This window comes from Lynx canadensis, chromosome C1, assembly GCF_007474595.2.
Source record: "Lynx canadensis isolate LIC74 chromosome C1, mLynCan4.pri.v2, whole genome shotgun sequence".
NCBI classification, from domain to species: Eukaryota; Metazoa; Chordata; class Mammalia; order Carnivora; family Felidae; genus Lynx; species Lynx canadensis.
Genome location: NC_044310.1, coordinates 178,464,891 through 178,479,275, shown reverse-complemented (window position 1 = coordinate 178,479,275; position 14,385 = coordinate 178,464,891). Strand labels below are relative to the sequence as shown.

Below are 14,385 nucleotides of genomic sequence, written 5' to 3'. Positions count from 1 at the left end.
GGGAAGGGGGCACAAAGGAACCTTCTGGGATGATAGAGTTGTTCCTTGTCTTGATGGGCATTCCCCAAAACTGATTGAAAGATACACTTAAGATCTGAGCATTTCAATGAATATAAATGTTAGTGCAATTTTTGACAAAATAAGTGACATTGAATAACTGTTTGAACATTATTATTTCGTGATGTTTTCAGACATGGCATAACACAGGTTAGGCTAGCAAGAGACCCAGGAGACACTACAGTGAATCAGGAAGAGAATATGGCCCAGCAGGCGCATCCAATGTGAAGACCTGTGTTGGGCCAGAACAAGGTGGTGATAAACGAACTTTGGTAACCTCCAGATGAAACCACCAGGGGCAAGGAGAGTTGAGAGAGAAGTGATTTGATTATCTCGTATAATCCCCCAATTCAGAATCTCCAGGGATGAAAACAGGGCTAACTACAGGGCTCCACAATTGATAAAATATGCTTGTAGGAGCACTGCCTCCTTCACCCCTCACATTTCCCTCAGTCAGTTGCTGAAATCTAAGTTTCTACAGAATACAGGGAAATAATGATTTTACCTCACAAAATAAAAGGATTAAAATGCAAATGCATAGTTGAACTAATACTTTAGAATAAATGACTTTTACTCCCATGTAATCAGTGGACGAATGCAAATGATGAAGCACTGACCCTTCTCATTTCTGACAACGTAGAAAGAACGGGAAGAAGAAATAGTCCAATTCGATACACATTTACTGAGCATCTACCGTGTGCTAAATCAGTGGTTTTCAGGCTTTTATGACTGTGACCTTTAGTAAGAAATGAAATTTATATTGCAGCTCTGTGTAGATGTACATACGGATAACTAAAACAGTGTTGTAAAATAAAACCTATACTTGCTAAACGAGATGCACTCAGTGTTTTCTATTCTGGTATATTCTCTCTCATGTTTACAAAAACTCTGGTAAGTGACCCACTACCTTTTCACTACCCGCTAATAAATTACGGATTGTGGGTTGAAAAACACAGTGCTACCCTTGCTACCCAGAATGTGGTCTGTGGACCCAGAGCATCGGCCTGTGGGGGCTTGTAAGAAAAGCATAACCTCGCACCTACTGAATCAGAACCTGCATTTTAATCAAACCTCCAGATGCTCCCTGTGGACTTTAATGCGTCACAAGTCCTGTGCTCAACAACGCAAGGAGAGAATGCTCGGGACAGACAAAGTCTTCTTGCTTAGGGCAGAGATTCTTAGGCAGGGATGGTCCGTTTTTTAGAATATACGTATCCAGGCATCAAGGCTACAACTCCAGTGTCTACAAGGATATCCTAGGCAGTTATGCCAAAAACTAAAAATAAATGAACAAAATCTACCAGAGCTTCTGAGCCCCACCCTATTTAAGAACCACTGGTCTGCTGGCTTCAATGAAAACCACGTACCAATTTATTACAAAGGTGCAAGCCTATGCTTCAGGTAATATGGAGCGATGTTACTTTAGTTTTCATTGTGGATGACTTCAAATACAATCACTTTATTCCCTGAATATTTATTGATGGAGGCGTTGCCACTGCTACTTCTGAATTGGCCGCTTCATCCGTATGGGAGAATTTGCAGACATCTTCATTCTACCAATAACCGTCCGTTTATAGAAATGAAACATGACTTCGAGTAGAAATATTAGTAGCGGTTCTGCTGAGTTAGCACAACTCATCCCCTAGATTACTTCCAGTAGATCCGTAACCTCGGATCTCTACTGCCAAAGAAAACGGAGCTGCCCCTAAGTGGCCGTAACTGCTCATTAAGGACCTTCCCGTTGCGTTCGTATGTTTCCTGAGTGGTGGGAAGTTTTAGTCTGGAAGCTGCTAATCTTGCTAACACTAAAAGGCTCTCTCCCATTAGCAGCTTCTGTGTTGCATTAATAATAAGAAAGTAATAAAGAGGCCGCAGCTGTTCGTTCTCTCCTGAGGAGAGACCACAGCTTCCTTCTTATCCCCATGGTCCACTGTATTAAAGTAATAGAGTGGATAATAACTGCTGTCTATTCTATCAAAGTCTAAAATTCCTTCTTCTTTCTGGGGAGGAATACCTTTTCTCAAGTCTTCCAAATTTAAAACTATACCCTCCATACTTTTGTAATTGAACTTGTCTCTTTAATTCATAATTCTTTTGAAATGTGAGTGCAAACCATCAAGAACAGAGAGGGAAGAAAAGTTGCTTTGGAAAAACTAAATATTTCTACCTTTCCTGAAAAAAACTATAAAACAGTGAACTCTTTCAGATATCTTCCTGTCTTTTTTTTTTTTTTTTTTTTTTTTGGTAAATCAAATCACTTACGTGCACAGCAGTAAATTAAAGAAAAGCGAGGAATAAAGTCCTCTGCTTTTGTAAATGTTAAAAACTCTCTTGCTATTAGAGAATAAATGAGGAAAATATCATATTAAAACAAAATAAGTAGGATTGGATTTGTTAGTTTCCGTGTGCTTCTTAATACATTCTGTCTTTGTTAAAGACAATGTGATCTTATTAGGGTCCATAAAGATTGGAGAAATTTCCATACTTAATTGCTTAGTTTCTTTTTCTATTGAAAATAGTTAACCTTTTGCAGAAGTGCACTTTTATTTATTTTTTTTTTTAATTTTTTTAACCTTTATTTATTTTTGAGACAGAGAGAGACAGACCATGAACGGGGGAGGGGCAGAGAGAGAGGGAGACACAGAACCGGAAGCAGGCTCCAGGCTCTGAGCCATCAGCCCAGAGCCCCACGCGGGGCTCAAACTCATGGACCGCGAGATCGTGACCTGAGTTGAAGTCAGACGCTTAACCGACTGAGCCACCCAGGCGCCCCAGAAGTGCACTTTTAAAGATCCTCTTGATTTATGGGGCGCCTGGGTGGTTCGGTCAGTTAAGCGCCCAACTTTTGGTTTCAGCTCAGGTCATGATCTCACACCTTCGTGGGTTGGAGTCCCACGTCTGGCTCTGTGCTGCCCTTGCAGGGCCTGCTTGGGATTCTCTCTCTCCTCTCTCTGCCTCTGCCCAACTTGCATTGTCTCCATCTCTCTCAAAAATAAAATAAAAAACAAAAATGTTTAAAACAGAAAGATCCTCTTAATTTTCGTCTGTTTTTTTTTTAAGTATATGATCTGTCCACAGAATAAAATTATCTGTAGAGTAGTTAGGTTGTTGCAATTTGTCATCTATAACCAAAACTATTTTTACTTTCAACTGTATATTTTTTTAATTGGATAAATAGTAATCCATCATCTCAAAAGTGTTGCTCAGATTTTCATTCCTTGGAGTCAAAATATTTGAGTCCAACTTACACGACTGTGTCCTGATTTTGAAAAGTTAATTTTCTAATTAAGTTATATATTGCATATTTTGTACTTGTAATTTATGGGAGAAAAAAAGACCAATATGAATAATTTTCATCAATGAGAATATGTATTTTTTAAATGAAATATATGTTCATAATCCTCCTGGAGGAAATCACTATGATGGGCTCTGTGCAATATTTATATAAGATTCAAGAAATTACTGTATAAACCAGCTCAAAGCTTTTTTCTACAAACTTATAATCAACATATTTTCCTTATAAGTACTAAACATTTTGCAAAAAAAAAAAAAGAGAGAGAAGACATATCTAATAAGTCAAGACTGCCCTTTTAAATGTTTTTAATTATGTATAGAAGTCTGAATGAAAAAGATTTATAATTTAGGAAAGAGAAAATGCAAAGTATCGTTTGTAAAGTAAACAGGAGATATTTCCTCTAGGCAAGTAACAATCTAAATCCCTTTTAATTAATAACTCATATGGTCTATTTATTAACCAAGTCTTTTTGACAAATCCACTAAACCTCTTGTTTGTTGTTTCATTTTGTTTGTAAGAACCTCAAGTGTTTATTACATAGCAATGGCTGCATATTATTGCTAGAGTTTCCCTTAAATTTAGGGAAGAAAAGAGGTGAATAAGACATTCTTTGAAGGCCCAAAAAGCAAACTGGTCTTTTGGAAAAGTAGCCTTGATAAAATAGTCCTCGAGTGTGGGTAGTAAGCATACTTATCGGAATTCTTTTTGTTTCCTTTTTTCTGCCCTCCAGTTCATGAAGGCTCAGGAGAAACCAGTCAAAAGGAGACTTCCACCTGTGATATCTGCCAGTTTGGTGCAGAATGCGATGAAGACGCTGAGGATGTCTGGTAACGCGTTCTTTTTATTCTGTAAACAAATCGTGGCAATAATTTCTTTTTGTTCCCTCGGCCATTTCCTAAAAGACATTTTCAGCACGTTTTCCAATCCAGTTCCTAAGGGGGAAATGAAGGGCTATAGTAACAGCAAGGAATTTCTGAGGCTGAATTAAGAGCTGGACTAGCCAGGCAGCTGTTGAGAACGTTCGTTACTTGATACGATACGCTCAGATACCTTTTAGACCCCCAGATACTGTCAATGTTAAAAGAGGGATAGGAAAATCATACTTATCAGGACGTTTCTTAGGAACCATGGTCAATAAACAATGGATGGTTGCTAATCTGCTTTCTAAGATGGTGGATCTGAGTAATTGCAGAGAATTGAAGGGTTCTGCATATGCGCACCCATAGCCAAATTAAGAAGGCAGTAAAGCAAAGAGTGATTTCTGGGCTTCTCTCTAGGATCAACTTCTCCCTTCATCCAAACAATACTCGACTCCTTCTGGAAACATGTTGAACAGATAATGAATAATATTCATTATTTTGAATGAGTCCCAAAATGTTAGTCCTCTGGGGCAACCACATGTATTAGTCCTGCCTAAATCATCCCCAAAGGGAGCAACCCAAAGTTCAGCGTGAGGTCTTTGTGGTGTGATAGTGGAAAGAGGCAGGGTTCCCCCCTCACTTATACACATGCCTTTCAGGAAAACAGCCAAGTGCCCTTTGTTGTCTTCATTGTGCAGACTGTGTTTGTCTAGAGGATAACAATCATTTCGATCAAGGTGGCCAAGAGAGTAAATCTTAAATGTTCTTATCGCAAAAAAAAGAAATGGTGGTTGTGTCACGTGATGGAGGCGTTAGCTAACAGTATGGCGGTGATCATATTGCAATATATAAGCATATCAAACACGTGCACATCTTAAATTTATACCATGTTATATGGCAACTATATCTCAGTAGAGCTGGAGGCAAACAACAATACTTTGGATCAAACTTTTGTTCGTGGAGGGAGCCACTCATCCAAAGAACAAGAAGAAAAAAACTGAAGGCAAGATAATTTTGGCAAGAGTGAAACAGCCTGCACTTAAAATATTTACAGTTTTTTTGAATGAGGATTAAGTGGTGGATTCCAACAGAGCAAACTGGCGTTCTTAGGGTAAACTAATCAGGTACTTACAGGTAGACTCCGTAGCCAGGTGAATTAGCCACCCACTAATAAATGCAGACAGCAGTAGAGTTTTCCATACCTGCCAAACATTTCTCACCAATGGGCAGCTAGCAGCCAGGTGAGAGCTTATGTACTGGTTTGACCGCCTTGAGGGAAATAAATGTGTAATTTCTTAAGAGCATTTTGGGCATCTTAATGGCTAACGAATTTATCGTTCCCAAACCTGGCTGATCATCACAATTACTCTGGAAACTTTTTAGACACACTAATTCTTTTGTTCCACCCCAAAACTAATAAATCAGAATTTCAGAGAAGTAGGGCTTAAATTTTTACTTATCTAAAACTCCCCCAAATGACTATGAAACGCTGCTTTAAAATAAATGACTGACTCAAAGAATCATTTTGCTCTCTCAATGCTTTTGGACTCTATATAGTCATAGCCATTATATATATTGAGACACACTGATAGGAAAGACATCCTTTAAACATTACATTTTTAATGTTTCCTGGTGACTGCATCTGTAGTTCAACATCATTTTTAAAGCTGTTAATTATCTTGCTGTCAATTATTTTACTTAAAAAAAATTCACACGGGTTCCTAATTTTTTCTTAGAATTTCCATTCCCCTGGTTTCTCGTCTCTTCAGTGGTCATCTTTAGGTAACATAGTTTCCTTTGCAGATGCAAAGATTTAAGAAACGATATGAATAGCCGCTAAAAGCTACTGGCTGCTCACTATGGGTTTGATCCACCTGTATGCTTTTTCTTGTCGCTTATCTTTAACCCTAGGGGTAAATTCCACCATCCTTTCACTTTACAAAGAGGAAACTGAGTTTTGAAGTGTTTAAGTGGCAGTCCACAATGAAGAGGTGAGGTGAAAGTAACTAGAGGGCGTTAGCCTAACAATTCAGCCAAAGATGCAATTAAAATAATATTTCTTTCCTGCCATGTCTGCAATAATAAAATAGCCAGATTGCAGGCAGCTTAGATGTAGTGACTCAAGACCTGCAGGATTCAAGCTGGTGACAAGGGAGATGCCTGCAGCAGGCAGTGGGAAAATGTCCAGGCAAGCAGTGTCACTCCTGGTATTCTAGCAAAAGTTCCAATCTATGGTCTGAGGGCAGGTGGAATGAGCAGATACACACAGGGCTGGTGGCATCCGAAAAATTCAACAGGAGGTCATAGGTCCCAGCCATGCAACTGGAGCTAAGAAAAAGAAAGCCAGTTATACAAAGGGAACAAGAAGGACAAAGCAGAACTTCAGTGATCAAGGAATTGGTTATCAATCAGGAAAACAGAGACAGATCCGGGCAAGACTGGATAGATACCCACTTGCCGGAACTGGTGTAGAAAGCCAAGCCTTGGTTACAAGGGGCTGAGACGAGCGTCTAGATCTCAGAAATAAATTACAAGGTCAGAATGAAATCAGCAGCAAGGCTGACTGGATGCTGAATCAGTTAGCTTTTGGCTAGGACATCTTGTACGCCCCCAGCCTGGAGACAAGATTAGTTCCAAAATGCGGAATAAAGCTGAACCTCCAGATGGGGCTAAGTGGCTATAGCTGTGAAGATTAGAGGGATGCAGGGGGCAGGGAGCCAAGAAGATCATTATACTTCCCAGGCAAGAATGAAAAGTTGTTAGCATTTAAATAAAATGTACTTAAAATGTCCAATGTAAGCAAGAAGGAATGGTGCTGAAAGTGATAAGCGTATTGATTTTCATTTACATAAATACCTTTGTATGTTAACATTTTGTATTTAGTTATGACCATGAAGGGCAGATTGGGAACAGCTGAAGGACGCAAGAATGAAGCGATAAATGAAGTTAAATAGGCATGGAAGGAAAGACGCTATAAAGTACAACAGAAGGCAGTTGGGGAGTGATCTGAGCCTCGTACTGGTCAACTGAAGCAGGGGAGTTTTGATGTGCTGTTGATTTTAGATGAAACCACGGCCAGGTCCTCTCGCAAACATAACGTATTGCATATGCTGTGTGGCAACAAGGAGTACAACTCAGTGTTCAATTTTATTTTTGCCTTTGATACTAACTAAACCCACCGTTTTATACATGCAAATTTCCTCAATGCTGCGTTATGAAGTAATAACAAGATGTGAATAATTATTACTGTATTTGTGATATGGGAACAAAGATGAGAAATTAATTCCTGGTCTTTCTTTAACCCTGGCCTAAGAAATTAATATTTTATATTTCATCACAGAAACTAAGTCTAGTTATCCAAAAATGCTTAGCTACTTGCCAAATGAGGACATATCTTTGTTAGAATTAAGAAGCCGGTTGGTCAGTTACAATCACAGTCACTTGGTCTTTTCACAGATGAGTTTTGGGTTAAACAAGTCACGCTGGGGGCGCCTGGGTGGCTCAGTCTGTTAAGCGTCCAACTTCAGCCCAGCTCATGATCCCCCACTTTGTGGGTTCAAGCCCCACATCGGGCTCTGTGCTAACAGCTCAGGGCCTGGAGCCTGCTTCAGATTCTGTGTCTCGTTCTCTCTCTCTCTCTGCCCCTCCCCTGCTTACACTCTGTCTCTCTGTCTTCCAAAAATAAATAAACGTTAAAAAATTAAAAAAACAAAAACAAGTCACACTGGGCATGGAGAAGATAAATAAACAAACGAATGAATGAATGGTAGAGGGGTAAGGAAAATAGAGGAAGAGAACTAATAATAATTAGAGAATGGCACTGATAAACCATGATACTAAAGACATTACATTTTAATGCCTTTGAGAAAAACAGATGGTTTATAAGCTCATATAAACCCCTCACGTACATTTTATGATTTCATTTCAAGGTTTTTCTCTTGCCTTTTCCTTCTTCTTATGGACAACATCAAGACTCTAGAAACCCGAAGATTTTCTCAATAGCAGAGAACCACCATTGCTACAGAAGATTCTTCAGTTACAGTAATTTTCTTATAGTGTAGGAAACAATTAAGTGTCCAAAAGAGAGAATTAAAAGTCCACATGGGAAGTGGTCCACACCACAGATCTATCCACTCTCATATTGGGGCATCCCTTTATTTAGGATGGACTTCAAACAAATGGAACACCTGTGCAAAGGGATGTGTAAGTTTGCTTATAGGGAAGGGGTTAAGAGGGGAAGGAAAGAGGGGGCGCCTGGGTGGCGCAGTCGGTTAAGCGTCCGACTTCAGCCAGGTCACGATCTCGCGGTCCGTGAGTTCGAGCCCCGCGTCGGGCTCTGGGCTGATGGCTCAGAGCCTGGAGCCTGTTTCTGACTCTGTGTCTCCCTCTCTCTCTGCCCCTCCCCCGTTCATGCTCTGTCTCTCTCTGTCCCAAAAATAAAAACTAAACGTTGAAAAAAAAAAAAAAAAAGATTGTTTCTCTTAATATCCAGACTGAAAAAAGTCAAAACTAATATGTTTATACATCAAAGAGACTCTCAAATGCTTCCTGCCAAATATAATTTATAAAGAAAAAGAATAGCTTATAAATAAGTCAAACATAAGAAAATTGACTCATTACAGAGTAATAAAGCCAATCTGATAGCACTGGGAATATACCAACTTATAATTTCAACAAATACTTCTGATACTTGGTTCGTTTTAGAAACAGGTTTATATTCCCTTAATTATCTTACCTGATAAATTATTTCTGTAAGTCCAAAGTAGGTCAATGGTAACTCTCTTTGCACTGGGAACTATTCCTAAGAAGTAATTAGCCTAGAACTTTCTGTTGGTCCTGTCAGTCAGAAGTAGTTCAGAGCCCCGGGGTTGATACTTGATTTAATATAAGAAAAAAGCAAGTTGATAGCTGAGTCTGATCATAGGAATGACTGGGTAAGAAATTGGCTGCCTGCCTAACATTTTCAGGGTGTCAGCATAGATCAAGGAAGGGAGCACAGGTGTAAAAGCAGATGTGGCTCGTGACAAATGATATAAAGGGGCAACTTAAATTATGTGTATTTGCTTCGTGTGTATGCTTTCTAGCTCCTATTCCATTTTAACTTTGCTTTTGTATCCCACTCTACATGCTACTCAGGCTCCACTGGCAAAATCTTATTGACTAAAATTCTATTAATTCCTCAGTAGTCATTCATTTTGTCTTTGAAAGCATTGATAATGTGTTCCAGTTTTACTGTATAACATCCTTGAGTTTGACTGCAATGGGAAGAAAGGGAAAAAGCAAAGTAGTTGCAGTAAAATGAGCTCAGAGAAACTGAATGAGCATCTCTGTTTTTCTTATGTCATTGGCGTTCCATAACTGAGACAGGGTGTGGGCTTTGACGTTGCTTTTGTGAGTGTCTCTTACAAAGACAGTTTAGTTTGAAGTCCTTAACATCTTGCTTCTTTGATCTGAGAAGGCTCCTTGTCACTAGGATGACTGTGTGTTGTTGGCATCATTCCCACCTTTAATGCATTTTGGACTGTGGAGAATCATGAATATTTGAAGCAGGACAATGGCCGTGGATGATCGTTGGCACTAGATTTCACCATACATAGTAGCAAATTAGGCATTAGGTCCTGCTGACTTTAGTGCTTTTGGATTACGAGTTTGAAAGGGAAAATTAAGACACCTCTGAGGAGAACACAGAAAATGATTTCTTTTAAAACTACTACCGGTCAACAAATGAACAAAAAGATTGTGTTACATTTGGAAAGTTTCCAGTTGTTTTCTACGAAGTAAAAAGATCAGTTAGGATTGTATACAGGATATTTGAAGAAGAGGATGCTGATTAGTCACAAAATCTTAGTGATTCAAGAGTTCATTCAGGCTCCTCTCAGGGTGTTTCCCTTTTATTGATTTCCTTTGCTCTCTTGCCTCAGAACTGTAAATGTGCTTACCATAATTAGGACTGACTTCTAATGAATTTACTCATGGAGAGAATAAAAACACATAAAAAAAATAAAAATAGGTCTGCTCTTGAAAAATCCAAGGTTTTTGTTGGATATAAATATGACTTTATGAGAAAACCTTTCCAATCTCAAGATTCGTGGACTTGGGATATTGCCTCCCTCAAATCGTCTCTTCTCCTCCACCGTGAAGGCAGTGCGGTCACCTCTGAAAACTGCCATCGTATTTTCTGTTTGTGTAGATGGTTGGAGACTGAAGAGTAAAGACAAATCTCTTTCCTTCAATGCCTCCATTTGCCCAGAAAATTTTTCCAGAGACTGAAATATGCAGCTCTTGATTTGGGGTAACACACCTATTTCCATTCCCACAATTCCAAGGGGAAATGCAGACATTTTTAGCAAATCCATAGACAAATGTAAAAGTTCGTTTGATTTTATTTCTTTCTTATTATGCATTCCTCCAGTTATCTTAATCAAAAAAATAACTTGTGTTTTTTTAATTCCACACACAGAAATAAAATTTAGAATGCAATTGGAGTTAAAAGGGACTAGTATTTGGTACATGGTCTATACAACGATCTGTGCTAACAAACACCTAATCTGTGACCCAAACTTCCTTCTGTAGTAGCTGCCAGTAATAAATCTGCAAACTGAATCTAACATTTTGTCACTTTGAGAGATAAATGAATAACAATGCCACTTCAAATGAACAACAGGCAATCTCAGGAAACAAACAACAAATGAACAACTAACCCACCCACCAAAAGTGGAACATTATACTTTGTGAAAAGTGAAACTTAAAAAATAAAATTGAGGGGCGCCTGGGTGGCTCAGTCGGTTGGGCGTCCGACTTTGGCTCAGGTCATGATCTCGCGGTTGTGAGTTCGAGCCCCGTGTCGGGCTCTGTGCTGACAGCTCAGAGCCTGGAGCTTGTTTCAGATTCTGTGTCTCCCTCTCTGTCTGACCTTCCCCCAGTCATGCTCTGTCTCTCTCTGTCTCAAAAATGAATAAACGTTAAAAAAAATTAAAAAAATAAATAAATAAAATTGAAATTTGCAAATAAACCATGGTCTTTAAAACAATGGCTTACCTCAGGTCTTCTGTGATACTGGGCTCCTTCAAAAGGAATTAGATTTTCACCTAAGTTCTTTTGAAATTTTTCACCTAAGTTCTTTTGAATTTTTCTCAGTAACTATGCCACAACTATGCTATCACATAATGATTGATGAAACTTAATTATGGTGTAACAGGTACAAACATAAATCTGGTGTGGACTACCATGAAAAATAGGAATAAAGTATTCTAAACTTTCACATATGTTTTATATGCTTTTAATCATTTTTATTTAGCTTGTGCAATATAAATCATGTAACTTACGTTTTATATAAAAATAATGAAATACTGCACAAAAGCAGAACAAAGGAACAAAATTCCTAAGTATGTGTATTTCTACCACTAATTTAACTGTTTTTGTTACTTGTGTCTCTTTTTACTTGCTGTTTGAATCTTGTTTTTGGACTCTACCCTGCTAATGGGGTTTGCCTTACTTTTGGTGTTCGTTCATCAAGCTCTCATTCTCAATTTCCTCTAGACTTGTCTGAGTCTCAGTTTCTAGTATACACTGAGTCAAAGATTGCTCCCCGCTAGAATTAGAGAATACCTATTCCATCTTCTCGCGTCCCACTGTAACGCCCCAGTCTCAGACATGAAAGTATGATTCGCATAGTTATCAAAATATGACAGAACTTCCAAAAGTTTGTTTCCTATATGGCAGCCGCCATCATAACGTTTACGTTTATGGAGCTATTTAATCCTCATAATCTCATGAAGTTAGATGCGTTAATATTTTCCATTTTCAAGAAAGGAAACTGAGGCACAGAGTGGCTACACAAACTGCCCAAAGCCAGACAGTAAGCGGAAGAGCTAGGATTTGAACCCCAACAGACTGACTCAAGAGGCCACCACTCACTGTCTTCTCATATATTTAATGGGATAAATTGAGTGGGTGCATGTGTAGTATACATTATGTATATACACACATATATACTGAATTTCATATCTTTTGTCTTGAAATAGAATATGAAAACAAAGACTTAAGTGAGGAAATCCACCATGAGCACGTCCACATTGTCTATGATGACCTTGAAGTATTTTCTTTCTCACTAGGTACATACATTTCCTTAGAGACTGTATGGCTTTCCTTTGTTTTGTTTTGTTTGTTCTTCATGGAAGCATTGAATTATCTGTGGAGGATGTCATGACTACATGTGCCCAATTAGAGGGAGGTTATTAGGTATAACGTTGCAAAGAACAGATGTATCTTCACCAAAACCTGATTATTTTGAGCTGTTTCAACTTCAGTTTGCTGCTTTTGAAGTGACAGTAGCAACCTTCTTAATGGACCAGGGGGGGACATAATTTATATATTAACTAGGTAGGTTTTAGATCTTTTTATCCAGAAAGGAGGCATGTGAGAGATGAGCCATTCAACACTCCTCCTTCCTTTAATGCTGGTGTGCCACTATCAGCCACGTGTCACAGAGTGTGCAAAAAGCAGAGAACACTGAGGAACCCAGATGAACAAGGGCGCTGTTCAGTAAGCCATTTGCTAAGTAACGTTGTCCTTACTATCTCTGGGAGTAGCTGATGGACTGTGTGCCCCTTTCCAAGTAGCAAAAGAGAATTGATTACAAATGCGTATTCTGACCATAAGAATAGAAGTTATGGCATGTCAGAGAAAAAGGGGAAAATCGCTACATTCAATGGCAGCTAAATATGGCCCCTATGCCAGTGGGTTTTAATCCCTGTGGTAGTGGCAGTGTGCTGCTGTGTCTTGCCGTTTGGCTCTTCAACATATCATGTCAAGCCTTTTATTTCCCAATCTCGTAGATCTTCTTGAAGGTTACATTAAAATAGGTTTTTTTCTGATTACAAAAGTGGCACATGTTTATCGCAGAGAATTTGAAAAAACTAGAAGCATAAAAACTCTATTAAAATGGCATCTCCATCATCCCTCCATTCCAAGAAAACCACTGCAAAATTTGGAGGAATATACTCCCCCCACATCAGTGTTTATGTATGTGTGCATACACGTGCCTGTATATATTTTTAATGAAAATCAAGTCATTGTTTACACATCCATAGACCCCCTCCCCAAAATTTTTACTTAAGGTTAAGGATGAGCTTGGAGATTGTTAGGAATGTTAAATAAACCTATGAAGACCATATTCAGATTTGAACATAATTTCTGTGTTCTATTATATCATTTCCTTTCAAAATTTGTGAACTTCTCAAGACGAATGGATTTGAGAGCACTGTCCCAACTTTTGAGATCTAAAAAACTTACCAAAACCTAATTCCCTTCTGAGTCCACCTTAGACATTTTTCTTGGTTAACTCCAAGAGACTGGATGGTTCATGAACTGTAAACATTTCGTTGTCTGTTTCCAGAGGATTCATAATAAATAGCTTTCTGAGGTATAAGCATTATTTACAGAGAAACTGTCCTCCCAAAGGTGTTTTAAATTGGGTAGAAACTATTGCTAGTCTTCAGTGGTTTACTTCCAAACAGTAATATATCGTGTGTGTTAGTTCATCTAAACAACAAATCAGCAAGCCATCCTCCACAGCCAACATCAGTCCGTTCCAGACACATCCCCCTACAAGCAGGATGTGTATTTTCTACTAAGTGATTGAACCAATTGTAAAATTACATGCAACACCCCATCGGACAATCAATATTCCTGAAGCTCTAAATGCTTATTGTAGTAAAGAAAAAAATAAATGAAGGAAAGGGAGGTCTGATTTTTCTAATCCCCCACCCAGTGCCAAGTAGAATCATTCAGGAGTGGATCCATTCTTCCCCTCACCACTAAGCTATGAATGAAACATAAGAAATCAGGATGATGCGCTTGGGACGGATGATCTTCTAAAGATTGTTTGCCACAGCTCTTTTTTATTCATTACAGTCTTTTTAAAGTCTTTGACGTAGTAGTTTTCTCTATTCTCTGAGTTCATTCTAAAATGAGCTTTCTACAATCAAAATTGTACTATCCAGGGTAATAAAAGTAATGCTAGACTACAAGTAGCCATAGTGACTATAATGAGCAGATATTAAAAGATATACACAACAAGTGGCACAAATGCAAAAATAATAAGTGAAATAAAATACTGTCTTCACATTAGCAAACATTAGTGATGTATTTCTGTAATAAACATAGATATCG

General features: G+C 38.5%; 1 protein-coding gene across 2 annotated transcripts in view; it reads left to right on the top strand.

Moving 5' to 3' along the window:
* TMEFF2 (transmembrane protein with EGF like and two follistatin like domains 2) overlaps window positions 1-14,385 on the top strand; it is a 229,431-nt gene that overhangs the window by 127,230 nt on the left and 87,816 nt on the right. For both annotated transcript variants that reach the window (XM_030327521.1, XM_030327520.1), the window contains exon 5: window positions 4,083-4,179. In XM_030327521.1, coding sequence (XP_030183381.1) covers window positions 4,083-4,179 — 97 coding nt within the window. The remainder of the gene's footprint in view (window positions 1-4,082; window positions 4,180-14,385) is intronic.